General features: G+C 29.7%; 2 protein-coding genes across 2 annotated transcripts; both read left to right on the top strand.

The window, feature by feature from the left end:
• Positions 1-1,303: 1,303 nt before the first annotated feature.
• Positions 1,304-4,914, top strand: LOC112792318 (omega-3 fatty acid desaturase, endoplasmic reticulum). The gene is made up of 8 exons (XM_025835512.3): positions 1,304-1,811; positions 2,390-2,479; positions 2,605-2,671; positions 2,839-2,931; positions 3,038-3,223; positions 3,314-3,394; positions 3,654-3,791; positions 4,584-4,914. The coding sequence occupies exons 1-8, from the start codon at positions 1,486-1,488 to the stop codon at positions 4,779-4,781; spliced, it is 1,179 nt and encodes a 392-aa protein (XP_025691297.1). The 5' UTR covers positions 1,304-1,485; the 3' UTR covers positions 4,782-4,914.
• Positions 4,915-12,144: 7,230 nt separating this feature from the next.
• On the top strand, positions 12,145-13,938 carry LOC112792310 (uncharacterized). Its single transcript, XM_025835500.3, has 2 exons — positions 12,145-13,416; positions 13,504-13,938. Exons 1-2 carry the CDS (start codon positions 12,516-12,518, stop codon positions 13,830-13,832), a joined length of 1,230 nt encoding a protein of 409 aa, XP_025691285.1. The 5' UTR covers positions 12,145-12,515; the 3' UTR covers positions 13,833-13,938.
• The last annotated feature ends 11,363 nt before the right edge of the window (positions 13,939-25,301 follow it).

Raw genomic sequence — 25,301 nt, 5'->3', positions numbered from 1 at the left:
GAGTGCGTTGATTATTGTCACTAGGGATGGAAATAGCCGAACTTAGTTGAGCTAGACCAAGCTCAAGTTCGGCTCACGAAAATTAGCTTGACTCACGATTCGACTCATTAACAATCGAACCTATTTTGTAAGCTCAAACTCGACTCAACAAAAGCTCACGAGTTGGCTCAAATAATAGGTACATAATCTATAATTCTATATCAATAAATGATAACTTATATATATTAAAAAATATTAAAAAATAAATTTATATATTGTCTATTTATCAATTGGAAATTTTTTATTTATGTTATACATCAAAATTATATATAAAAAATGACTATAAAAACATTAATATATATGCAAAATTATATATATTACTATATTATATATATATATATATATTAAATTATTAACACGCATATCTTATATGCATTTAATCTATACTTTTAATATTATATATATAGTATATTATATATATATATATATAATCGAGCCAGCTCACGAGCTAATGAGCTAAGTTTATCCAAACTCAAGCTCGGCTCATTTAATTTATGAGCTCAATTTCAAGTTTAAACTCGATTTACCAGTTCACGCAATTTATCAAACTATTAACGAGTCGAGTTTAAGCTGGCTCATGAATTGACTTGACTCACTTCCAACTCTAATTGTCATTAACTTTTAAATTTATTTTTAAAATATTAATTATGTTCATTTATTATTGCTGGATTTAGGATTGAAAAAATTCGACAATAATAATTGATGTAAAAAATAAAAGTGGCTATAATATTACTGTCGAATTTTTTTCTAACGATAAATATATTTATCCATATTCGTCTCCCTAAAAAAAGGTTACTATTGAATTTTTCTAACGGTAATTAGAAAATTTAGTGTATGTTTTCATCCAATAAAAAATTTGAAAAATTATCATCAAATTTTTATAGCGATTTTGACGATAATTCTAAAAGTCATCACAAATATTTTTTATTATTATGATGACTTTTTTTACATTGTCACTACAATAAATACATTTAAAATTTTAAAAAATTTTATTATTATTATACTCGTAAAATGTGTTTTTAAGATACAAATTAGTTAGATTCACTTAAATTCTATTGAACTATCCATAGCACAAGTCACCAAAAGTTAGTTAGATCCATAATATAATATAATATAATATAATATAATATAATGATGAAAAGAATTAAAAAAATACATATAATCAAGGATAATTTAAAAATTTCAAAATAAAAAGCATTAATAATTAAAATTCCAATTGTCTTTAGAAGTGTAGAAATAGTAGCCCTATGCACTTTTATAGTGTTATATATGTGTGTGTGAATCCCATGTGGAATTTGGAAAATTCATTCAACAACCATCTTAGCTTTATACGCATCTCATATGCTAAAAACCCTCCCCATTCACCACCACATAACCCTTATTCTCTAACATTTTCTCCCACACACTAACTTGAAGGAGAGAAAGAGAGAATTGGAAGAACCAAACATGGTTGCTTTGGAACAAGTAGAACATCATCATCATCATGAAAAAACACATGTTCATGTTGTTAATAATGACAACGGTTCTTGTGATGATGATTTTGATCCAAGTGCACCTCCACCCTTCAAGATTGCAGAGATAAGAAGAGCAATTCCAAAGCATTGTTGGAAGAAGGACACGTGGCGGTCATTAAGATATGTCCTTAGAGATGTTCTTATAGTCACTGCATTTATGGCTCTTGCAATTGGGTTCAGTAGCTGGTTCTTCTGGCCATTCTATTGGCTTGCTCAGGGTACAATGTTCTGGGCTCTTTTTGTTCTTGGACATGATTGGTGAGTCACAATTATTCTCTTTTTTCTTCAAAATATTTCTAATTTTAAATAAATTAATAATTAATTTTTTTTCATAAAATCACTTATTTAAAAAATATTTTAAGTTATGAGAGAAAGAATATTGGTGCAATATTTTTGAATTATATTTGTTTTTACACATGATTGCTGAAAGAATTTTTTTTTTTTTGGCGAGGAGAAGAATTTCACTAAATTAATAGAGGATATGTGCATTGTACATTTTTTTTATTTTTTTTCTTATAATTTATAATTTTAAATAATATAATGTATTAAAAATTTAATATTTTTAATTACTTGTATTAAAAGTTTAATATGATAAGAGGAAGAATATTGATATAATATTTTGAGTAGTATTTGTTTTTGGACATGATTGATAAAATGCTAAGAAATCTTAGTTACTATTTCTGTGTCAAAATAGTATATTAAATATTAAATAATAATAATATGTTTAGACAATATTATTTTAATCGAATTTATTGTTATTTTTAAATAGAAATTATTTTCAGTAACTAACTATATGCACATTTTGCCTAATACCTTTTTTTTTCTGCATTGGACAGTGGCCATGGAAGCTTTTCAGAGAGTCCTAAGCTGAATAGCATTGTGGGCCATATCTTACACTCATTCATCCTTGTACCATACCATGGATGGTTGGTTCTTATTATTGCAGCTTTTATTCTTCATTATTGTCCTTAAAAGCACTTTCTTTTTTCTTCTTTTAAATTTACCAAATGTTTATCTCAATTATGTTTTTTTCTTTCCTTTTTTTTTTCAGGAGAATTAGCCATAGAACTCACCATCAAAACCATGGACATGTTGAGCATGATGAATCATGGGTTCCTGTATGTGGTTGTTCTAACATTATTGTCCTTAATTTAATTAGTACATAAATGTAAATTAAAATATTTTTCAAGTGTTTTAAAAATACTGATACTTTAATATCTAAGTACTTAATTTTTTAAAGATTGTGCTTTTTTTTAACCTTATAATTTTTGTGTTTTTTTCTCAGCTGACAGAGAAGATTTACAAGAATCTAGATAACACAACAAGAATCCTAAGATTCACATTGCCTTTTCCAATCTTTGCATACCCCTTTTATTTGGTGAGATATTCTTTTTTCTTTTCAAAAAGATATCACTCAATTGAGCCTATAGAATCTAATTCTGTCACACTTTATTTATTAATATTTGATTTTTAATTTTTTTTAGTGGAAAAGAAGCCCTGGAAAAGAAGGGTCTCACTTTAATCCCTACAGCAAATTGTTCTCCCCTGATGAGAGAAAAGATGTATTAACATCAACTCTTTGTTGGATTGCCATGTTCTCTTTGCTTATTTATTTGTCCTTCACAATGGGTCCAATTTTGATTCTCAAGCTCTATGGAGTCCCTTATTCGGTAATTAATCTTTTATTATTGGTTAACACTTAAGACATGTGTTTAATACTTAATAGTTATTTACAATCTCTTTTTTTTTTTTTAATTTAGATCTTCGTAATGTGGTTGGACTTCGTCACATATTTGCATCACCATGGTTACAAGCAGAAATTACCATGGTACCGCGGCAAGGTATAGTAAAATTTTAAATATATATTATTTTTTAAAAACATCAAAAATTAAAAAAATTAATCTTTTTATTTAAAAATTAGGTGAATAATTAAGACTTATCTGGATGAATTTCTAAATATTAATTTTTCTGCTGGTGCACAAACACTGTTGTTCCAAGGCTATCTTTCTTAATATATATAAAATATCTTTTTAATTATGAATAACATATTATTATTATTATTATTAATTAATTAATAGTTTTGGTTATGAAATTTGACAGGAATGGGATTACCTAAGGGGTGGTCTTACAACTGTGGATCGAGACTATGGTTGGGTTAATAAAATTCACCATGACATTGGCACCCATGTCATCCATCATCTTTTCCCTCAAATTCCCCATTACCATTTAGTTGAAGCGGTACTACTTTTCTCATTAATTTCATTTCTGAGTAAAGGTTCTTTTTGTTCACTATTTGTCCCAAATACAAAGCGTAATTTTATAATTTAAAAAATTCTAATTAATTTCCAACCATCTAATAATTAATCTAAATGATTATTATAAACAGTGATCTGCTGATATGTTAGAGGCCACTCAAATCAATAATAAATGTTGTTTAAACTCCGTACTTATTAAATAGTTGATGACTGGCTAAAGATTTTAGAATTGTGAGATAGTGGTTTATCTTTTGGATAAGAGTAAAGTATTTTTTGTCTTTAAAATTTATCAAAAGTTTAAAAGATATTCTTAAAATTTATTTTGTTTTAATTTTATTTCAAAAAATTTTTATTTGTATTAAATATATTCTTAACAATTAAATTTTTTAAAAAATTAGGATTAATTTAATAATAATGTTTAATATATGATAATTATCTCTAGTTTACTTATATTGATAGTTGTTTTTGTAAAATTGTTATTGAATTAGTTTTAGATTTTTTGAAAAATTAACCGTCAAAAATATATTTAATATAAATAAAAAACTTTTGAAACAATATTAAAACAAAAAAATTTAAAAATATTTTTAAATTTTTTAACAAATTTTAAAAAAAAAATATACTTTATCCTTCAAACATATATGACGAGAGAAACTGAAAAGGACATGTTCTCTTAATTTCATTGAAACATGTTATTACAAATAAAGAAGAAGCTGAAAGGTCATAATTAATTGATTAATAAAACGTATGAATGAGTTTGTGTTTTTGTGAGTTTCAGACAGAATCAGCAAAGGGAGTTCTTGGAGAATATTATAGGGAGCCAGAGAAATCAGGTCCAATCCCATGGCATCTAATAAAGTATTTGCTACACAGTGTAAAGCATGACCACTTCGTCAGTGACTTTGGGGACATTGTGTTCTACCAAACAGACCCTCAACTCTACCATAACCAACATTCTTCGGACAAGTCTAAATGATCATGTTTCATTGTTTCTTCTCTCTTTTTCTTTTTCTTTTTCTAATTGACGCATTCCACTATAAACAAATCTATTTGTAACTTTAAGACTATTATTATCTCATAAATGCTCCTTATTAGCTTGTTTTAAATCATTTTTATTTGTGTCACACATGTTAAGAACTAGTTTATTTTAAAGTAATATTTACCGATATATTTATCTTAGTCTTTAAAATTGTGTGCGAAACTGCGAATTACATTTTGTTGTCTAGAATTAACATATTTCTGAGTTTATTTTAAAATCTCAGAAAGGGGCTCCAAAAAGTCCTAAAGTGATAGGGACTACACCAAAATAAATAATTAGGATTATCTTTTGCAAACTTTTAAATCATTCATGTATTAGTATTTAGAGAATTAAAGTAAAATATGTAAAATGCTTATTTCGAAATAGACATTTAATTTGCTCATATCACTATGAAACTCGAATAGTTAAGTTGTTTGAATTGCTTAAACATTATATCAAAGTTTCGATTCTTACAGGTAAAGTATATATATGTAAAAGATTTCATATCCAACTTTCTATAATCAAAAGGTAAACTCTAATGAAATTAGGTGTTGAATATGAAGTTAATATTCAATTTGACCCTGAAATTTAAAGTCAAATTTAAATTGATCCTTAAAATTATAATTGACTCAATTCAGTTCTCAAAATTTATAATGATAACTTACATTAGCTCCTGAGCTGATTTTTGTAAATGATGTATGGATTTTACACGTTAACTTGTTAAGATTTGGACTTCTCACTTAGATTCCATATAACTAAGACCTACTAGATTTCTTAAAAATTTGATTGGCTTCACAACATCCTTGTGAAGACTATAATAACAAGTTTAATTTAAAAATTTTGCGACTTTGGAGCAACAATCAAGATTTTGTAACTCTGATAAATCTTGATCACATAGAATTTGAGTGAGAAATTCAAATTACGATAAGTTAATGTACCAAATCAATACGTCGTTACAGAAATTAGCTCAACAGGTTTAATGTGAATTACGATTATAAATTTCGAAATCCAATTTGAATTCATTAAAATTTTAAGGATCAAATTGAATCCAACTTCAAATTTCAAGAATCAAATTAAGTATTAACTCGTTAAATTAGTTATTCGCTTTTAACTGACAAATAACTAAAAGTTAATGTCTGATCAATAAAAGTTAAAATAATAATAACAAAAAATTATTCATCTAAAAGTATATTATAGTTAAAGATGACAATAGATATATATGGAATGAAAATTTTGTCTGTGTCTTTATCATCGTTTATAAAAATATCTTCCGTTCTCGTTTTATTTTTGTCTTTGAGTGGTTAGTTCATCTGTCTGCTTAAGTAAGTGTCGGGAGTTCGAATTTCGCTTTGTACATGCAGTAATTCATTAACCAGCGATAAACCCTTAAATGAAGCTCTGATCTGTGACGGATTAGTCTTTGGTCTGTCGGATTTAGAAATACTGTGAATAACCAAATTAAATTATGATCTAATAATTATTAACTATTAATTTTACATGAATATAATTGTGTACAAATTTCTTTATAAATCAATTGCTATCAAATTCATCTGAACTTTCCTTTACAAAATAACTTTGACAAATGGGTTTTACTCAAATTTTCAAAGGGACAATGGATATGGTTGATGTTATTATTACATATCATATGAAAGTATTACTAGAATTGGTTATATTAAGAGATAACACTGAATTGAACAGTTGATATATCTGTATTGCCTTCTTCAATAATTGTGTACATCCTTCTTTATTACAAAAAAATGTCTAAAGGAATAAATGCATTAATAAGTTGTTCAGTAATAATAACAATAATAAATACAAATAATTAAGGCAATACCTCATCGAGCACCGTCACTGTCAACCATATATAATGTTTGCAAATTGGGCGTAGAATAAGTAATATCTCTTAAAAGGTTAAATCTTGATAGAGAAAAAAAAAACAAATACTTAAAAAAAAGCCTTTAGTAATAATAATGTCAAAAAGTTATCATATTAAGAATATTTCTTATATTTCTTGTTACAAACTTTGTTAACACTTAGAAAAGAAACAAGTGAAGTTATTCAACGTTAAAGTAAGTTTTGTTATGTTTTTAGAAAAAAAATTCGAACCACCTTCAACAAAAAAGTATTTGTATTCAAAATCAACATTAATGGATACGAAGGCAAACCAATTTTGTCTTCAATTAGGGGTTTTAATTTTTTTTTTCAATTTTTAACTTCTTTTAGTTAATTATAGTTTTCAACTTTGATTTTTTTAAAAAAAAATACAAAATAAGTACTTATAATTTTTAACTTTAATTTTTAAAATATTACAAAATAATTAAGTACCTAAACATAGTGTCTAAAGCTAATGAGAAAATAAAAACTTCCCTTTCTTATCAAGAATGTGGTGATGATTCTTCTTCTTCTTTTCTATTATTATTATTAACTTCAAATACTTAGGCTTCATCATCTAATTTCTTTTTATAAGAGTAGAATAAAAGCTATATTTGAGACACCAATGCAATTTGACCATTATACTAATTTCCTTATTGGTAAAAGAAAAAATTAGGATACCAAATGAATTAAAAACTTTCAACTTTAAAAGAAAATGGTATAAAAAAAAGATTAAAATTGATAAACAATAATTGTGGAATATAAAAAATTAATAATAATAAAAAATAAAGGAACAATTTCAATGAAACAAGGATTACAGTTTAGAGCCGCTCTGTCTTGTAATAAAAACCTTGGAGTAGCGCAATATTCTGTCAAACTTCCTCCCTAACGAGAATTTTTTTTAATATATATATTAATATTGAAATGGCACCTTAATTCTAAAAAGAAGAAACAACAAAAAATTAAGGACGTGTTTGGATGCATTTTTATAAAATATTTTTTTAATAATTTTTTTAAAAAAAATTTATTTATCAATTTTATTTAAATAAAACAAAATAAAAATATATTTTTATGTGAAATATATATTTGTTTTAAAAAATTTTTTAAATAAAATATAAATTATAATTATTTAAAAGGATATATTTTTAATATTTTTATTTTTATTATAAAAAATTTACTATAATAAAAAATAAAAAAATTTATTAAAATTTTTTTTTATCGACAACGCCAGGGATACAAATTAAGTGGGGGTAAGATAACTCTTCTGGAAGATTTTTTTCCTAAATTTGAAATAGGTGATCTCAGAACAGAAGAGTGTACTCGGGCCTTGATGGGCCCATTTAAGCCCATAAAGCGATTAGTTACATTAAAATCTATCTGGTTATGTTACGCTCGTCCAAAAGAAGAATAGCATAGATGGTTAGGATGATCCAAAAATGTAACAACAGCTGGTTAGGCCACAGATAAAATATTGCATTTACCCACTGGAGAAAGAACATTTTGGTCTTAGACAACCCAAAAATAAAACACACCCATTGGGTGTATGAAAAAAAAAAAAAAGAACGGAAAGCAATTGTATTCTCCCAAGTCCCAAGTCCCAAGTCCAACCAACACATTCAACATTAACTGAAAAGAAAAACATATGAAATACGTAAACAGATAGTTAATGCACTAACAACAACAATAATAATAACGAAATGGATCCCGCTAGGAAGATAATAGATTATTTGTACAATGTGTACAATAGGCTATTGAATTACAAAATGAATATCTCTCATATTATCTAGAATAACCATCCGAATACTAGGGATAATAAACATCTTCCAAAAAGTTTAAACTGATTTTAAGGTTTACTAAAGATCGAACTTTTGACATTTTAAAGATCGAACTTTTGACATTTCAGATCTAGCGCTCTAATACCATGTCATGATACCACTCATCTCAAAAGCTTCAGCTAATAGAAAAAAGCAACACTAATAATTATATCTCTAATACTCTATAAACCTCTATTGTACACATTATATAAATATTCAATTGGCTCCTCATACTTTCCCTAACGAAATACATATATTTTAAGAATGAATCCTCAATTTATTTTTTCAATTGAGGTATAAAATATGATTTTAAACTATTTAATATTTGTTTCATATTTTGTTTTAGTTCTACTATAAAATTGTTGGTCAGAAATAAATAATTTTGAATAAGAAAGTTACTCGAAGAGATTGATATGGAAGAGATCTTTGTTTATGGTCATCAACTAAGAGTGTGATTAGCTTAATAAGTCAAGGAGCTATATGAAGAAGTGAATCAAAGATCTTGAGATTCAAAAGTTGTTTTTCAACCGTTACAAGATCAAGCAAAATAGTGGGAACAGTTACTCACGTTTTTTACACACGTAGAAGTTACACCTCAAATCAATTAGGAGGGATCGAAGATACAAGATTTGGAACTTTACTTCAAAAATTACTCACGCACACTCACATTCTATAAATTTGCTGAGTCTGCTTTGAGTTAATTTTCTGTAGGATTTCTTCCACATGTCTTTATCTTCCATTTATCTTTCTATAAACTTTATTTTTCATACAAATTTATCTTTCAAGCAATATTTACTTTACTTACTCAGTTTTATGTTTCGAAACCCTTTAATTTCCATATCAAAAGTCATTTGATTCGATGGCATTTTACTGTTTTGTTTAAATTCAATGCAAACCATTTTAATTCCAGTCAATTTTATTTTCAAAGCCTTTATTTATGTCTTTTAGATATTTTCTTTAAATCTCGTCTAATTCGAGGATCTTTGATACACTGTTAAAAAATTAGTACCCGCAAAAAAGAGTTGGTTTCGCTCCCAAACCATTAAAATCGAACCACCATTAATTTGCTAAAAATTGACTAAACAAAAATATATAATGAAAAAATACATTTTACTTCCTTGTATATTTTTTGTCCAATATTGTTGAGTTGCATCTTTAATTTAACCTATTTATATGTGAGATACTGCGTTATGCACTATAGAAAATTCATATGTAAACTTTTTTACTATATTGAAAAATGATGTGATAGCTTTGCACTTATAAAAAAATTTCTAAAAATTATTTTGATTTGCCATTAGATTTATTTCTTTTGTTTTTAAACACTATTAGATAAGATATATTGTTATAATACCGATATAATATAAATTTAACATTCTATTTAATAAGCAATAAAATAAATGATGAGTAAACAGAAACATATTAATACGGATGACATAATTCAATTACCACATCATTTTTTTAGAAAAAAAAAAAACACAAGAAAGGAATTTGTGATGCCATTGGCACTGACATAAGCAGTTATAAGGATCTGACTCCAACAAACATATTCTGCAATGTCTCACATTCAACACAAACCGACAAATGACACTCAAATCAGTTCCTGCATTGGCCTTAGACTATTCAGCTCCGAATCTTCATCTTCCATGCATATCCCTCAATTCCTGACACATTTTCAATAATTCAACATATAAGTATATCTTTAGACTCATTTTAATTGAAAAACAAATCTATAAAACTAATCGGATTAATTAAAAATATCTCATGTATACAACATTTGTGTAACTAAAATTTAGGCTTCTTAAGACTTCTATATATAAATAGTAATATATATTGCATGATTAGACTCTTCAATTTTGGGCCAACGTGAGAATTGGCCCCGTCCCCGATTTGTACCATAATTAACTCAGATATTTCGATTCTCCCAGACCTAAAAAAATATACTTATAATTAATGTTGTATTATTTTGTTTTGAAAAATAATATTTTATTTAATTTAATTTAAAAAATATTCCATTAAGTCACTCTCATGTTTTGCACCATATCCAATGAAAACTTGGACAGTCAATTTTATTTTCATTTTTTTCCTCTTAACACATGATCTTTTAATTTAGTGATAGAAATAAATATATACTAAAATTATCTACCAAAATCAGTTATTAATATAAAATATATATTAAAAATAAATTAAACTACATATATATTTATAAAAAATACATTAATAATTGATTTAGTAATTATTTTTAGTGTATAAATAATATTTTTAAAATACAATAATAAGAGACATTACTATCACAATTTTAACTTGAAATTGGCTATTTACATAAAAAATAATTTTAAAGATTGACTATTTTATCATAGTTAAATGATGTTGTTTTACAATTTTATCAAATTTTTAACGTTAAAACTAAAACAACATTATTTCTTCTAGTTCAATATAAATGAGATGTATGAAATTTTTCACAATGTTAAGAGTACGTAATTCTACGAAAAGAGAGTTAAAAGACTAATATATAATTTTTTTTAAGCCTTAAAAATATATATTTAATGTATATATGATTTAATTTATTTTTAATATATATTTATATTTTAATATATATTTTATTCTAATAATTAATTTTAATAACTAATTTTAATATACACATAATATAATTTATAAATTATTATATATACAAAATAAAATTTAAATTTTTAATATTTATTTAAACGAAACAGTAACTCAACCAACCTATAGTGATTGGGAGCCACTTAAATAAAGATGTTAAAAACGTCTTCTTCTAAAGATGTTTTTTAAAAATTAAAATTTAACACATATAATCAGTTAAATTATATTATTTTTATTAAAATTAGAGTGGACAAATCAGTTTAGCACAAAAATTAATAAATTAAATTTTGAATTGGTGTAAATTAATATTTTTTATAAAAAATTACTATAATATCCCTATTATAAAACACAACTAAAATATCTCTATTATATATATATATATATATATATATATATATATATATTAATTTTAAAAACTTTAAATTCTAACCTTATAACAATAGAGAAAAAGGGCTAGAATTTAGGATTTTCAAAATTAATATATATAATAAGAGTATTTTAATTATTTTATATAATAGGAGTATTGTAGTAATTTTTTATAAAAAATAATATTAATTTAGACATATTCAAAATTTGATTCACTATTCATTTATCAAATTAATTTTTCTGACCTAATTTTGATAAAAATAACATAATTTAAATTATTATATGTGTTAAATTTTAATTATTAAAAAATATCTTTAAAAAAAGACGTTTTCTGCGTCTTTATGGAAACATCCCCCTATGGGGCTTTAAAAAAAATTCAAATAAGGAACTGATCTGAATGAGCATTTGGGGCTTAACTTGCGTGGTTGTAGACTTGTTTTCCTTTTCTAACCTATGATGAAGTTAAGAGTAGCACACTAGCACTACAAATACTTGCAAAGGAAGATCCTTAACGCGCCCCGAGAGCGTGCTCCTGTTTGCACAAAACAAGGAAGCAAAAGGACAAAACTTACCACAAAAAATGACTTTACAAGGCGCGTGGAGACAAACCACTGAACTTCAACTCTGAAAACTGATACTACTACTACTACTACTACTATTACATGTCCATGTTCAAAAAGAAAAAGACCCCATCAAATCAAACTTCAAACCCCATTTTCTTTCCTCTATCCTTTAGACTCAGTCTACATTGCATTCAAATGCAAAGCCCGCCACCCTTTTCTTTATGATATCATGCATTATTAGCAAAATTCAAATCTCACTTTTGACTATTCCCATTTGCATGTCTCATTGTCTCTTCTTTATTTATTATTTATTTATTAAACTATAATATGCCTTTATTATCATTGAACTGAGAATAGAAGTTTGAGTTTCCTTAAAACAAAAGACACACCCCAAATTCACCTTTAACACAATCTTCTTTTTCTTTTTCTTCTCTTTATCTGCTTCTTTTTCATCATTCTTATATCATTCAAAAAACATGAAGATCTCATCAAACTCTTCTTATTCATCATCATCATCTTCCTCAAAATTTGACCCACCTGCAGCTATGTGCAACAACTCCAAAAATGGCACTTCAGGGTGCTTCAATGCAATCCTCCGCAGGATTCTCTGTTCTGGTGGCCTCCCAACACACCCATCAGATCAAATTAGAGACTTTGATTCAAATTCAATTCTGGGTAGTACCAAAGATCAAAACTTTAATGCCAAAAAGCACCATGCTAAAGCCACCACTAGTAGTGTTAGTTCCTCTGGTACTACTACAACAACAACAGCTACTACTACTACTACCACAACTCCAGGAATAGTTGCAAGGTTGATGGGTTTGGATTCAATGGTGGACATTCCTTCGAATTCATCGCTTTTGCGAAGCAAATCGATGAATTCGGTGGATTGCTTAGGGGAGTGTAATAGAATGGATGGTTTGCATAAGAGGGTAAAATCGACATTGTCATTCAGGGAGGTGCCAACTTTCCTCTTACTTGAAAATGAAAACTTCTTTGTTCTTAGCTTTGAGAAGAAGAAGAATGATAAGTCCATTGGGAAGAAAAGGGAAATGGGTTATGGTGGTGAAGAGTTGAAGGAAAAGAAGAGAGAAAATGTGAAGAGTAGCAAAAGTGTTGCTAATGGAAAGCTTCAAGAGATTACCAACACTTGTTACTATGAGAAGAGTAGGAAGAAGAACAAGAACAAGAAGTGTTTTGATTCTGAAGCAAGGAAACTATCACAGCCTAGGATCCTTATAGATGATGGTGTGAGGATGAAGAGGAGAAGGGGGAGGAAGAGGAGTAATTCAAAGTGCGAATTTGAATCCAAGCCTTCAGAAGATACAAGCCCAGTTTCTGTTCTTGATTTTCAGAAGAGGGAAGCTTGTGGAACAGGTTTGTTTCATTTTAATCTCTTTAGTTCAACTTTTGTGTTCTAGTATTTGATTTGTTTCTCAAATAATTGATTGTGACCTTTTGCAGCCAATTCCAATTCAAGAAGAAAATTGTCACCAGAGCTTGATGAGAATGATCAGAAAATTCTTTGGCGTTCTGATGGAAATTTGATGGCTGAAGAGGGAAAATCTACGGCAATTGAGAGCAACAAATGTGAAGAAGGATCAAAGAAAAAAGAGAAGCATGTGAAAAATTGGGATGGAATTTGCATGCTAGCTAAGGAGGATGAACTAGCATGGATGAATAATAATAAACAAGATGGTGATTTAGGAAGCATTAGTGCTGATTTTGCGTCTCATATTTTTGATCAGTTGTTAAATGAAGTGATTCATCAACTTCTAGTTGAGGATCCATGATCCACTCACAACTTTGCAGATTCAAAAAATTGTAAAAATAAGTAATATAATTCAGCATATTATTGTATTATTATTGTTAGTAAAGTGTAAAAAGATTTAAATTCCATATCCTCTATTCTTGTTTTTATTATGTCATTATTGTTGTGTCCCTATCACATAGGCACATAGCGCACCCAAGTTTCCTTCCCTTTTTACCTTTACTTTAGCTGAATTTGGTGCTGAGATTCTTGCAAAATTATAGGAAAAGAAAGAAAAATAATGGTAACACAAATTGATAAGACATATTTCTGCTGTATATTTTTTTTATAGTATAAAACATAAATTTTTATATTTTTTATTAATTATTTTTAATACAAAAGTTCAAATATATATATAAAAAATATAAACAAAAATTTTGTACATAATATTATTGAATCCATAGAGAGACACGGTGGGAAAAAGCTTTTAAACCAAACACTGATAAAAACGTGTTCGAGATGCGGAATTTTTTATTTTATTATTGGTAAAAAAATGGAATTTTACTTAAAAATGTCTATAAATAATATTTAACAAAAAGTTGGAGACGTATTTTTTTTGTGATCATCTGCCTCTCATAAAATGCTTATATGGTCAACACGTAGCAATACACTTTTTTTGTATTGTGTTTTTGTATTTAAAAAAAATTTACCTAAAGCAATTCACCTCCTAAAAATTATTAGCCTTCAAAACCTTACAAAACACCGCAACATTTAATAATGAGGCATTACACCAACAATTACCCAAGATCCAAAAAAATGAGCCTTCGTTATGCTTCCATTAAGACATCATCATTATCATTATTATTATATGTAATTATGGAAATTTAACGGTAATAATATATGAGTCTTAAATGAATATCATCATTTAAGAGTCTTAGCATTTGATATAAGATTGGGGACAATTTACATAATATCGCAGAATAGATAGTATTACAACTTACAAGTTTTACATCTTTTAAGGATAAAATTTTTAAAAAAATTATAAATGTGAGACATCTTTTATTTAATGAGCTAACTTTTAAAGTTAAATAGCCTCAAATACAATTTTAATATACATATTTCAAAATAACTTTTTTCATATCTCAAACACATTTCGGATGCAATTGTCCTATAATTATGTATATTGCAAGAAATCCTAAAATAAAAATTATAAATCCAACATTAATTAATTAATCTTTAATAGTTTAATCTTTTCACTCTACCAATCACTGCACTTAATTTTCTTTTTCGAGTATTCTCACCCTAGCTAATATAATGTTCTTGATTCGAATCAAATCCCATATGTAACCAAAAGGATGAAAGAAAGAAAAAAATGACAATTGGTACTAGAAGTTGGTGTTATTCCAATTCCAATGGCAAAAAATCAAAGGCTTGTTACTTATTAGGATAACATCAAGTTGAAAACAAGACGATGGAACAAAGAGCATTTTCCCAGTGAAAGCGTTCTTTGGTCCCCACATTGTCTCTTCTCTTTGGCTTTTGCAATATCAAGTTATAACCTCGGGATCTTAATAATAAACTCACTAACTCTAGTCAACTTCAATTTCATCACACACCATCACTTAGTGGAGTTCTTTTGTTTTATTCATTTTTAAAATATTTTTTTTAAATCTCTACTAAACAGGCCAAATGCGGCATCCACTATAAAAAAATGCTGTTAATGGGAATAATGGCCATGTCTCCGGCCATTTCTTTAGGCTTTGTTTCACAACGGGAAAGAAAAACAATAGAGGAAGAAAACCGCATGGAATCTTAATTTTCATAAGTATTTTGGATGAAAAAAAAGGGAGGAAAATTAAAAGAAAAAGAAGAACCAATTTTCTTTGTTTGTTTTGGTAGACATGGGAAGGAAAGAAATGAATATATATATATATATATATATATATATATATATATATATATATATATATATATATATATATATATCAAATAACACTTTTACAAATCTTGTGTTATAAAATATTTGTGTTTGTACGTCTAATATTTTTATTAGCAGGTAGGTTTGCTAAAGTATTTGTTAGTACGGTTAAAAGTAAGATTTTGAAAAGCGGTTCGAATTTATTGGTTAAATTGATTGACTCGTATATTGTTATTAAATACGGTTCGAATAGAAGCTAAAATCACTAAATTGAGAACTAACGTTGGACTGTTGAATCAGTCGGTTGAATCTAACTGTGATCCTGCCAATTTTTGAATTGTGTCAAAAATGATTGCGTTTTGGTTGCTGAACCCTATTATACTAACTTTCTAAATTTCCTAACTATTATCCTTCTCCTCTCCGGTCTCCACAACAGGCAGAGGCAGAACGCTATGCAGCACTCACCTAAATGACTGGACCTTGAGCTTCTAACGCAAGTTCCGTTCAGTCATCATTGCCATCGCAATTTCTGTCCAGCCAACGTCAGCTAGCTCTGTTTACGTAGTCACTTTTTATTGTGCAACCAGCTCTGTTTGATCTTTGAAAATCGATACCAGCGCCAACGCCACTTTTCATCGCACAACCACTCGGCGCCAGCTCTGTTCCACACTTCCATCCCGTCAGTTACTATCTTGCCTCTTGCTAGTCATTATCTCCGCCAAATCTGCTTTTTTAAAGGCTTCCAGCTTTCTTAGGTATTAATTTTTTCTTTTGTAATAATAATTGTTGAATAATTGATTAATTGTTGTTAGTTAATTTTGCTGTTGAAGATTGATTATTAATTAATTGTTGAAATATTGATTAATTGTTGGGTTCTAAACTTTGCTTTTGAAGCATTGATTAATTGTTGAAGTATTGATTAGTTGTTGGGTGCTAAACCTTACTGTTGAAGCATTCATTAATTGTTGAATAATTTTGACTATTGTCTGTTGAGTTTATTGGGTTGGGACAGGTTACTGTGATATTGTAATTGGATTGTATTGTTATTGGATTGCTGGTAATTTTTAGGTATGGATGAGAGTATCAATAAAAAATACCTAAGAATAATAATGCAGAGAATAATTCAGCTTTAAATTTGGCTTTGAATCCTGTTGCTTCAAATCTGCAGCAAGTTAGGGCGGCTTTTGATGATTTATGATAAACTTGGATGTTGATATTTTATGTTTGGTCGGTTTTAGTTGTTATTTGACTTTTGAATTTGTATTTGAACGAGATTATAATATTATGGTTTATACGATACTTTTAATTTGGATGATATTTTAAAAATTATATTAGATTATAATTATATTTTAGTGTGTTTATTTATATTTTATTACAAAATAGTTTTTTATATTGAACTACAATTGAACCAATTAAACAAATAAGAGTAAAGTATCGTTTTTATCCCGAACGTTTGGGGTAAGTCCTAAAGTTGTCCCTAACGTTTCAATCGTCCTATTTAAGTCCCTAACTTTTCAAAACTGACTCAATGTTGTCCTGCCGTTAGGGATCCGTTAACAGAATTGACGACGGAACAAAATTGAGACAATTTTGAAATATTAGGGACTTAAATAAGACGAAAACGTTGGGAACAAAAATGATACATAAAAATAAATATTAATTTTATCCCTTAATAATATCAATTTTTTACTATACATAGTATTCAATTATTTTTTAATTACATCTAAGTAAATTACACTTAATCATATTACTTTCATTTTAAATAAATTAAATTTTTTTAATTTTACTCTTAAAGATTTTTAGTTATCATGAAAATTTGTATAATGACTAGTATATAAACTTGTAAAAAAGAAAAAAATAATATATATATACAATAAAATATAAATTATACCTTTTGTCTCTAATATATCAAAATTTTTTAAAATTATAAAAAAATAAATTTATTTAAAATGAAAGTAATGTGATTAAGTATAATTTATTTAGATGTAATTAAAAAATAATTGAATACTATGTATAGTAAAAAATTAACATGATTGAAAGATAAAATTAAATTAAAATTTTTTTATGTATCATTTTTGTCCCTAATATTTTCGTCCTATTTAAATCCCTAACGTTTTAAAATTATTTTAATTTTGTCTCGCTGTTAATTCTATTAACGGATCCCTAACGGCAAAAAAACATTGACTCAATTTTAAAATGTTAGTGATTTAAATAGGACGATTGAAATGTTAAAGACAATTTTAGGACTTAACACAAATATTAGGGATAAAAATAATATTTTATTCAACAAATAAACTAATAAACTAGTAAGTTCGACCACCGATTCAGTTTTCAAAAGCTTGGTTAAAAGTATCGATGTTTAGTCACCCAAAAAAATATCAATGTTTTCATCTTTACAATATAAATTGTTTATATTTAAAATTTTAACAAATGTCTTTAGCAAAATTAATTAAGGTATGTGAATATATACGACACAATATTGAAAAGCTTCAGTTGAGAAAGAGATGGAAATAAATAGTATGATTATTACAATATTGAGAGAGATAATTAAATTTATTATAATTGTATGTGACTATCATATTAATTAACACATTATTTATTGGTTTAAATATCTAGTGTCTTTATTAGTATGTTAATTGAATGGTTATTGAATATGATTTTAAATACTTATAAAATTAATTATTAATTAATAAAAATAATATATTACAACTGAATAATGAGTTTGAATGCTATAAGTATGTTGAGTTAAGAAATTAATTAATAGAATTGATGATGACAAACATTTGATTAGTGGGTAAATCACATAATTAGTTTTTTGATTATCTTTGATTAGTGATGCAGGCTAAAAACAAGTGTTGCAGCAGCCCAACATCAAACAAATGAAATATGCTAATGGGATGAATGGTAAGCAAAAATAAAGATAAGCTCAAATCATTCATCTCAAGCAAAAACTCTTCAAAGAAGCAAGGCATGGCACCAACGGACTGAACTTGAGAAGAACCTGATCCAAGCCTGAATTGATTTTCAATTCCCACCATATTGCTCCGACCAAAGCAACGTTCCTCTCATCTCAAATCAAGTCAAATCAAATCTTCAGAAAAGTAAGAAAGAGAAAGAGCTTCTTCACCAAGCAAAATACCAAAGAAGCAAGAGAGAGAAAGGCTAAGCTTGACACACAGAAATCTAATAAGAAAATCCAAACCAAATCAAGCTTAGGTTAAAGGTAATCCATCTCATCTTGCTTGCATCAAATCTTCTTCTCTTCTCCCCAACTCTCTGCTCTATCCAAAAATGACATTCAAGGGAAAGTTGTTCTCTACCCTATTCTGCTTCACATCTACGGTCACAAGTGATACTTGGGGACCAAGTAGTCTTTCAATGGCTAAGATCAAGTTGGCCCGTGAGAAGATTTCTATGGTTACTGCTTTGTGGCTTTCGGTCAAGATGAGGAAGTCAGAGGGAAAGTTTCTACTCTGGGGATTAAGGTGAAAAAGTGAATCTGTGGGTTGGTGAAGCTCAAGGCTCAAGGTGTTGACCTTGGAAGAAGAACCAAGCAACATGCAACGAGATAAAAAGAAGCTTGCTGTTCATTCAGATGCAAGGAGAGAAAATCAGAGAGTGAGAGCAGTGTTCTGTTAAGAAGTTCATCTACTTGGATAATGCTTTCTTTCAAAGAAGCATTCGGCCAATACTGAAGAACTGCATCTGAGGTTTGCGAATCTGATTTTGCACATAGCAAATAGGCTGCCGATGAAGTCAATCTCCTTCATGTTTTACTGATTATAATGTACTTTTCTATGTTTATCTTTCTGTAATTTCTGTGAGAAAAGGCATTGTGAGAAAACTCAAGTAAAAATCATGAGTTGAAAAAGGCTGAGTGAAACACTTGAGGTAAAAGCCTAGAGTTATTTTCTGATTTCTTTAGGTTGGTTAAGTGTCTTGTATCTTGTACCTTTTGGTACCCCTTCTTAGTTGGGTTAGCACTAAAAATGAATAGTTAGGTGTTAGCATAGCCAATGTCAAGTTAGGTTAGAACTTGAGAGTGAAATTGATGTATGTAATACTGCTAACTATAGTGAAATTCTTTCATAGTTGTGGAGGAGACTGGATGTAGGTTGCATAGCACAAGGCAACCGAACCAGGATACATGCTGGTGTTCAATCTTTTTCTCTTCTCTGCTGTGTTCTGTTTTCTGAATTTCATGAGACAAAAATAAATTGTCTCATAAATTTCCGCTGCTGAGTTCAAACAGAATTAGAATTGTAACTTCGTTTAAAAGGGTCGTAACAGCAACCAGTTAAGAAAGGCATAGATTCAACCCCCTTTCTCTAAGCCTACCACAACCTTCAATTGGTATCAGGAGCTAAGGTCTCAAGAATCAAGCTTAACCGCTTGGAGCAAAGATCCAATGGTGAATAACTTGGGCACAACCACAGTTGCTTACACCCTCACTGAAGGCCAGTCAAACAACCGGCCACCTTTCTTCAACGGGAAGAACTATTCCTACTGGAAAGAAAGGATAAGGATCTTCATCCAATCTATTGACTACAACATATGGAAGATCGTTGTGAGTGGTCCAAAGATCCCAACAAAAACAAGTGCTGATGGAGTGGTGACTCCAAAAGAAGAAGTTGAATGGAATGAAGATGATAAGAAGAAGATAGAGCTGAATGTTAAAGCAATCAACCTTCTTCACTGTGCTATCAGCTTTTAAGAGTACCAGAAGGTGTCTAGATGCAAGACAACCAAAGAAATCTGAAAAAAACTCTAGGTTACACACGAAGGCACTAAACAAGTTAAAGAAACGAGGATTGATATGCTGCGAAAAGAGTATGAGATGTTTAGCATGAAGGATGGAGAAAGCATTGATGAAGTGTTTGAGAGATTCTCAATCATAATCAACAACCTTGATGCTATGGGTACAAACTATGCAGAACAAACCTTGGTGAGAAAACTCCTTAGAAGCCTCACAAAAGAGTGGGAAAACACTGCCACTGTCCTAACCGAGAGTAACAACATAAGTCCCATAACCTATGATGAGCTGAGAGGAAAACTCCTTGCCTATGAAGCCACACACACAAACACAGACTCAAAGAAAAAGGGAATAGCCCTCAAGTCACAAATAGAACCGAAAGAGAGTGAGTCTAGTGATGGTATTTCAGATGACGAGCTTTTGTTTTTTGCTAGGAGATTTAGAAGGATGATGAAGAGCAAGGGCAAATACAAGGGTTCAAGTTCAAAGGAGCACAAGATAGACTTGAGCAAGGTGACGTGTCATCATTGCAAGGAGGCTGGACACTTCAAGTCAAACTGTCCAAAGCTCAAAAAGGAGGACAAATGAAAGAAAGAAAAGAAGAGAGTACTCATGGCAGCTTGGGAGGATCTTGAGAATGACTCAAATGAAGAAGAAGAATCTGAAGGAGATGACAAAGATTATTTTATGGCTGGAAACAACAATCTTGATGAGGTAAACTATTATGATTTGACCATTGAGGACTTGCATGCTATAATTGATGATCTCACTTTAAATACATCAAAACTGCTTGACAAATACAATAAATGGAGATCTGAAAGAGATGTGTTAAGAGCTGAAAATGAATTTTTAAAAGAAAAAGTGAAGAAAACTGAATGTGCTTTGGACATCATTGAAGAAAATAGATTTCTAAAATCTGAACTTGAAAAATTAAAAGGAAAGCACATGCTTTGTCCCCTATACCCTTTCAATTCAATAAAAGAAATGTTTGAAAACATGAAGTAAGATAGTTCTTTGTTAGCTAGAAATACAATAATAGTAAGTGGTGGTATGTATGTGATTGTATAATAGCTCACTGCTAGTGAATAAAGAGCTAGGATATCTCCTTCCAAGTATAGAGTGACCTACTGTCTATGGATCTCAGTTAAATAAAGATCCTTGGTAAGAAAGAAAAACAAAAAGAAAGAAAGAAAAGAGATAGCCAAAAAGTGGTAGAGAAAAGAAAAGAAAACAAAAAGAAACAAAGCTGGACACCAATAGCTTGAACCTTAAAAATATATGCCTGTGGTGTCTGTGTATTAGGATCTGCTTGGACTACTAAGCTCTTTGGAGTGCTTTAACACTCGGTGACTTGGATTAACTAATCCGGGATCATCAGCTGAAAATCCACTATCAAGAGCAACCTAACTACAAGGCATTTAGTAACCAAAAAGGTGCTGGGCATCAATGTTTAAAAGGAAAGGTAAGCCAAGTGTCCATGGTGAATAATGTGTCAAGTATACAGAAAAGAAAATGAACTTGCTACACATGACACTCAAATAAAGCTTTGAACAAAAAAAAAAAAGAAAATTAGCCAAGGATAAAGAAATAATGAGAAGTCATAGCAATAAGTTACTTGAAGCTTGAAGGAGACTTTCTAGGCCTAAGAATTAATAAGAAGTGAGTATGTGCATATCCACACAAAATCCCATGAACTATCAATAACATTCTGCTAGCATGAACATCTTTTTCCATTTCATTCTTTCTTCTTAATAATTCATTTCTTGCTTGGGGACAAGCAAGCTTTAAGTTTGGTGTTGTGATGACAAGTCATCTTAGCCTAGTTTTACTAGTCTCTTTCTTTTGTTTTTAATTGAATTATGCACTTTCTTGAGGCTTAAGCAAGCTAATTTAGGTAGATTTTCATGCTTCCTTTGATTAAACCAACCATATATGATTTCATGCAATTTCATGAGGTTTGATGCCATAATTGGTGCATATTAGTGTAGAATGAATATCTCATGATTTTGAGCATAGCTTTGATATGTTTGGTTGATTTATGATAGGTGAAGAAAGCTTGGAAAAGGGTGAAGTAAGAAGGAAATGCTAGAAGCTAAGAGAGAACAATGAAACAAGTGAAATTGAACCAGGAATAAATGAAGTTGGACTTGAAGTTAGCCCCCAAACTTTGGCACAAACTTTTGGTGAAAAAGTTAGCCTCAAAGTTAGCCCCCTAACTTGAAGGCTAACTTGAGAAGTTGAAATTTCTTCCCTGGGCACTCAAAGTTTGCGCCAACGTTAGCCCCCTAACTTGGAGGCTAACGTTGGCATGAGAAATTCTCCCCAGGGTGTGCCAACGTTTGCGCCAACGTTAGCCCCCTAACTTGGAGGCTAACGTTGGCATGAAGATTCCTCCAGGGGCTGCCAACGTTTGCGCCAACGTTAGCCCCCTAACTTGGAGGCTAACGTTGGCGCCACACCAACACAAAGCAAGGCCAACGTTAGGGTCAAAGTTAGCCCCCTAACGTTGGCTCCAACGTGAAGTGCAGCAGAATATGTTTGCTGCTAGAAAAAGTTGGCCTCAAAGTTAGCCCCCTAACTTTGAGGCTAACTTTAAATCCAACTTTGCAAAACTCAAATCCGGTTCAATTGATTCACTTGGGTTTCTCTCCAAACTTCAAGAGCAATCAACCAAGGCCTCTTTCAACCCAATTCCACCAAGAGCAAAGGCCCAATTCAAGGCTTGAAGATCAATTGAAGAAAGTGTATAAATAGGCTAGAATTCAAGTTATTCAGGGAGCTTCCCTTTTGAGTTTTTAGAGAGTTTTCTTCTTGGTTCTGGGGAGCTTGAGTGATCTTTATTTTCTTAGTTTAATTGCTTTCAATTTCAATTACACTTGTCTTGGATCTTGGGTTGGAGAATTGAAGAAATTCTGTTTCAATCTCAATCTTGGATCTCTCTCTTTCTTTAATGCTTAATTGAATTTACTTTTCTGTCACTTGCTCTTCATCTAATTTCTTTGCAATTTACATTTCTCTTGCAATTGTTCTTGTTGGATCTAGGAAGGCATTGAGATCTAGACTTGGTTTTCTAGTCTCTGGGTCCTGAGATCTCATTTTACCATTTCAATTCTCTGATTCTTGCTTTAATTGTTCATTTTATTTTTCTGTTTGAATCCGATTCAATCCCAATTCCCATTTACTCGTCTGTTTGATGCAATTTAATTTCTCTTTGTTAAATTTCTGCAAATCCAAGTCCCAATCCCCTTTACATTTCAAGCCATTTACATTTCTTGTCATTTAAGATTCTTGCAATTTACATTTCTTGCTCTTTAAGTTTCTGCCATTTAATTTCTTGTTCTTTAAGATTCAGCAATTTATTTCTTGTTCTCTTTACTTTCAATGCACTTTAAATTCTGTCAATCACCAATCAATCAACCAAATCTTGGTTCGCTTGACTAAATCAACCACTAAACTAAAATTGCTCAATCCTTCAATCCCTGTGGGATCGACCTCACTCCCGTGAGTTTTTATTACTTGATGCGACCCGGTGCACTTGCCGGTTAGATTTGTGTATTTTGGGAGAAATTCATTTTTCCGCAAAAATACTCATCAATAACTCACCTCAGTTTCAGCAATACACATCAGAAAATCATTGTGTTAATTGCAAGAAATTTGGTTACTCATATGCACAATGCTTCATTGAAAAGAGAGTTGTAGAAAACAAAGTCTACAATGTTGTTTGTAATTTCAATGCACTTGAGCAACCAAGATGGATTAACTTCAAAGGATCCAAATTAATTTGGATACCTAAGGCTACTTGAAACTCATCATGCAGATTTGCCTAGCATCCAAGAACAAAAAGGACATGTGGTACATGGATAGTGGATGTTCAAGGCACATGACTAGAAGGTCAACCTACTTCATCAAACTAAATAAATATGATGGAGGTTTCGTGACCTTTGGAGATGATGGTAAAGGTAAAATCATTGCTGTTGGAAAAGTAGGTAATGAGCAATCTACTTTCATTGATGATGTGCTTTTGGTATGTGGTTTAAAGCACAATCTTTTGAGTATAAGTCAGCTGTGTGATCTAGGATATTTAGTTGTTTTCAAAAGGCTTGAATGCTGTGTTGTTAATGAAAAGACAAATGAAGTAATGTTTGTTGCCAAGCGTTTCAATAATATGTATGGACTTACTCTTGATGAACTAAAGGATCAAAATGTAGCTTGTCTTCACTCTAAAGAATCTGAAAAGTGGTTATGGCACAAGAGATTGGGCCATGCAAGTATGTTTCAAATAAACAAACTTGTAAAGAAAGAATTAGTAAGAGGTCTCCCTTTGATAAAGTTTGACAAAGACATCACTTGTGATGCTTGCCAAATGGGAAAACAAACAAAAAGCTCTTTTAAACCAAAGGAAGACATATCTACTAAAAGACCACTTGAGTTGCTACACATTGATTTATTTGGTCCAACAAGAACTCAAAGCCTAGGTGGCAAACATTATGGTTTAGTAATTGTGGATGACTATACTAGGTTTGGTTGGGTTTTATTTCTTGCACACAAAAATGAAGCCTTTTTGGCCTTTGAACCTTTTTGCAAGAAAATTCAAAATGAAAAGGATTTGAAAATCTCTTCTATAAGAAGCGATCATGGAACTGAATTTGAAAATAATTTGTTTGAATCCTTTTGTGAGGAATTTGGAATATCTCATAACTTCTCTTGTCCAAGAACACCACAACAAAATGGTGTTGTGGAAAGAAGAAATAGAAGCATACAAGAGATGACAAGAGCTATGCTTTGTGAGAGTAATGTTCCAAAATTTCTTTGGGCTGAAGCGGTTAACACAGCTTGCCACA

This window comes from Arachis hypogaea, chromosome 1, assembly GCF_003086295.3.
Source record: "Arachis hypogaea cultivar Tifrunner chromosome 1, arahy.Tifrunner.gnm2.J5K5, whole genome shotgun sequence".
Classification (NCBI taxonomy): domain Eukaryota; kingdom Viridiplantae; phylum Streptophyta; class Magnoliopsida; order Fabales; family Fabaceae; genus Arachis; species Arachis hypogaea.
This window is presented reverse-complemented; position numbering and strand designations above follow the sequence as displayed.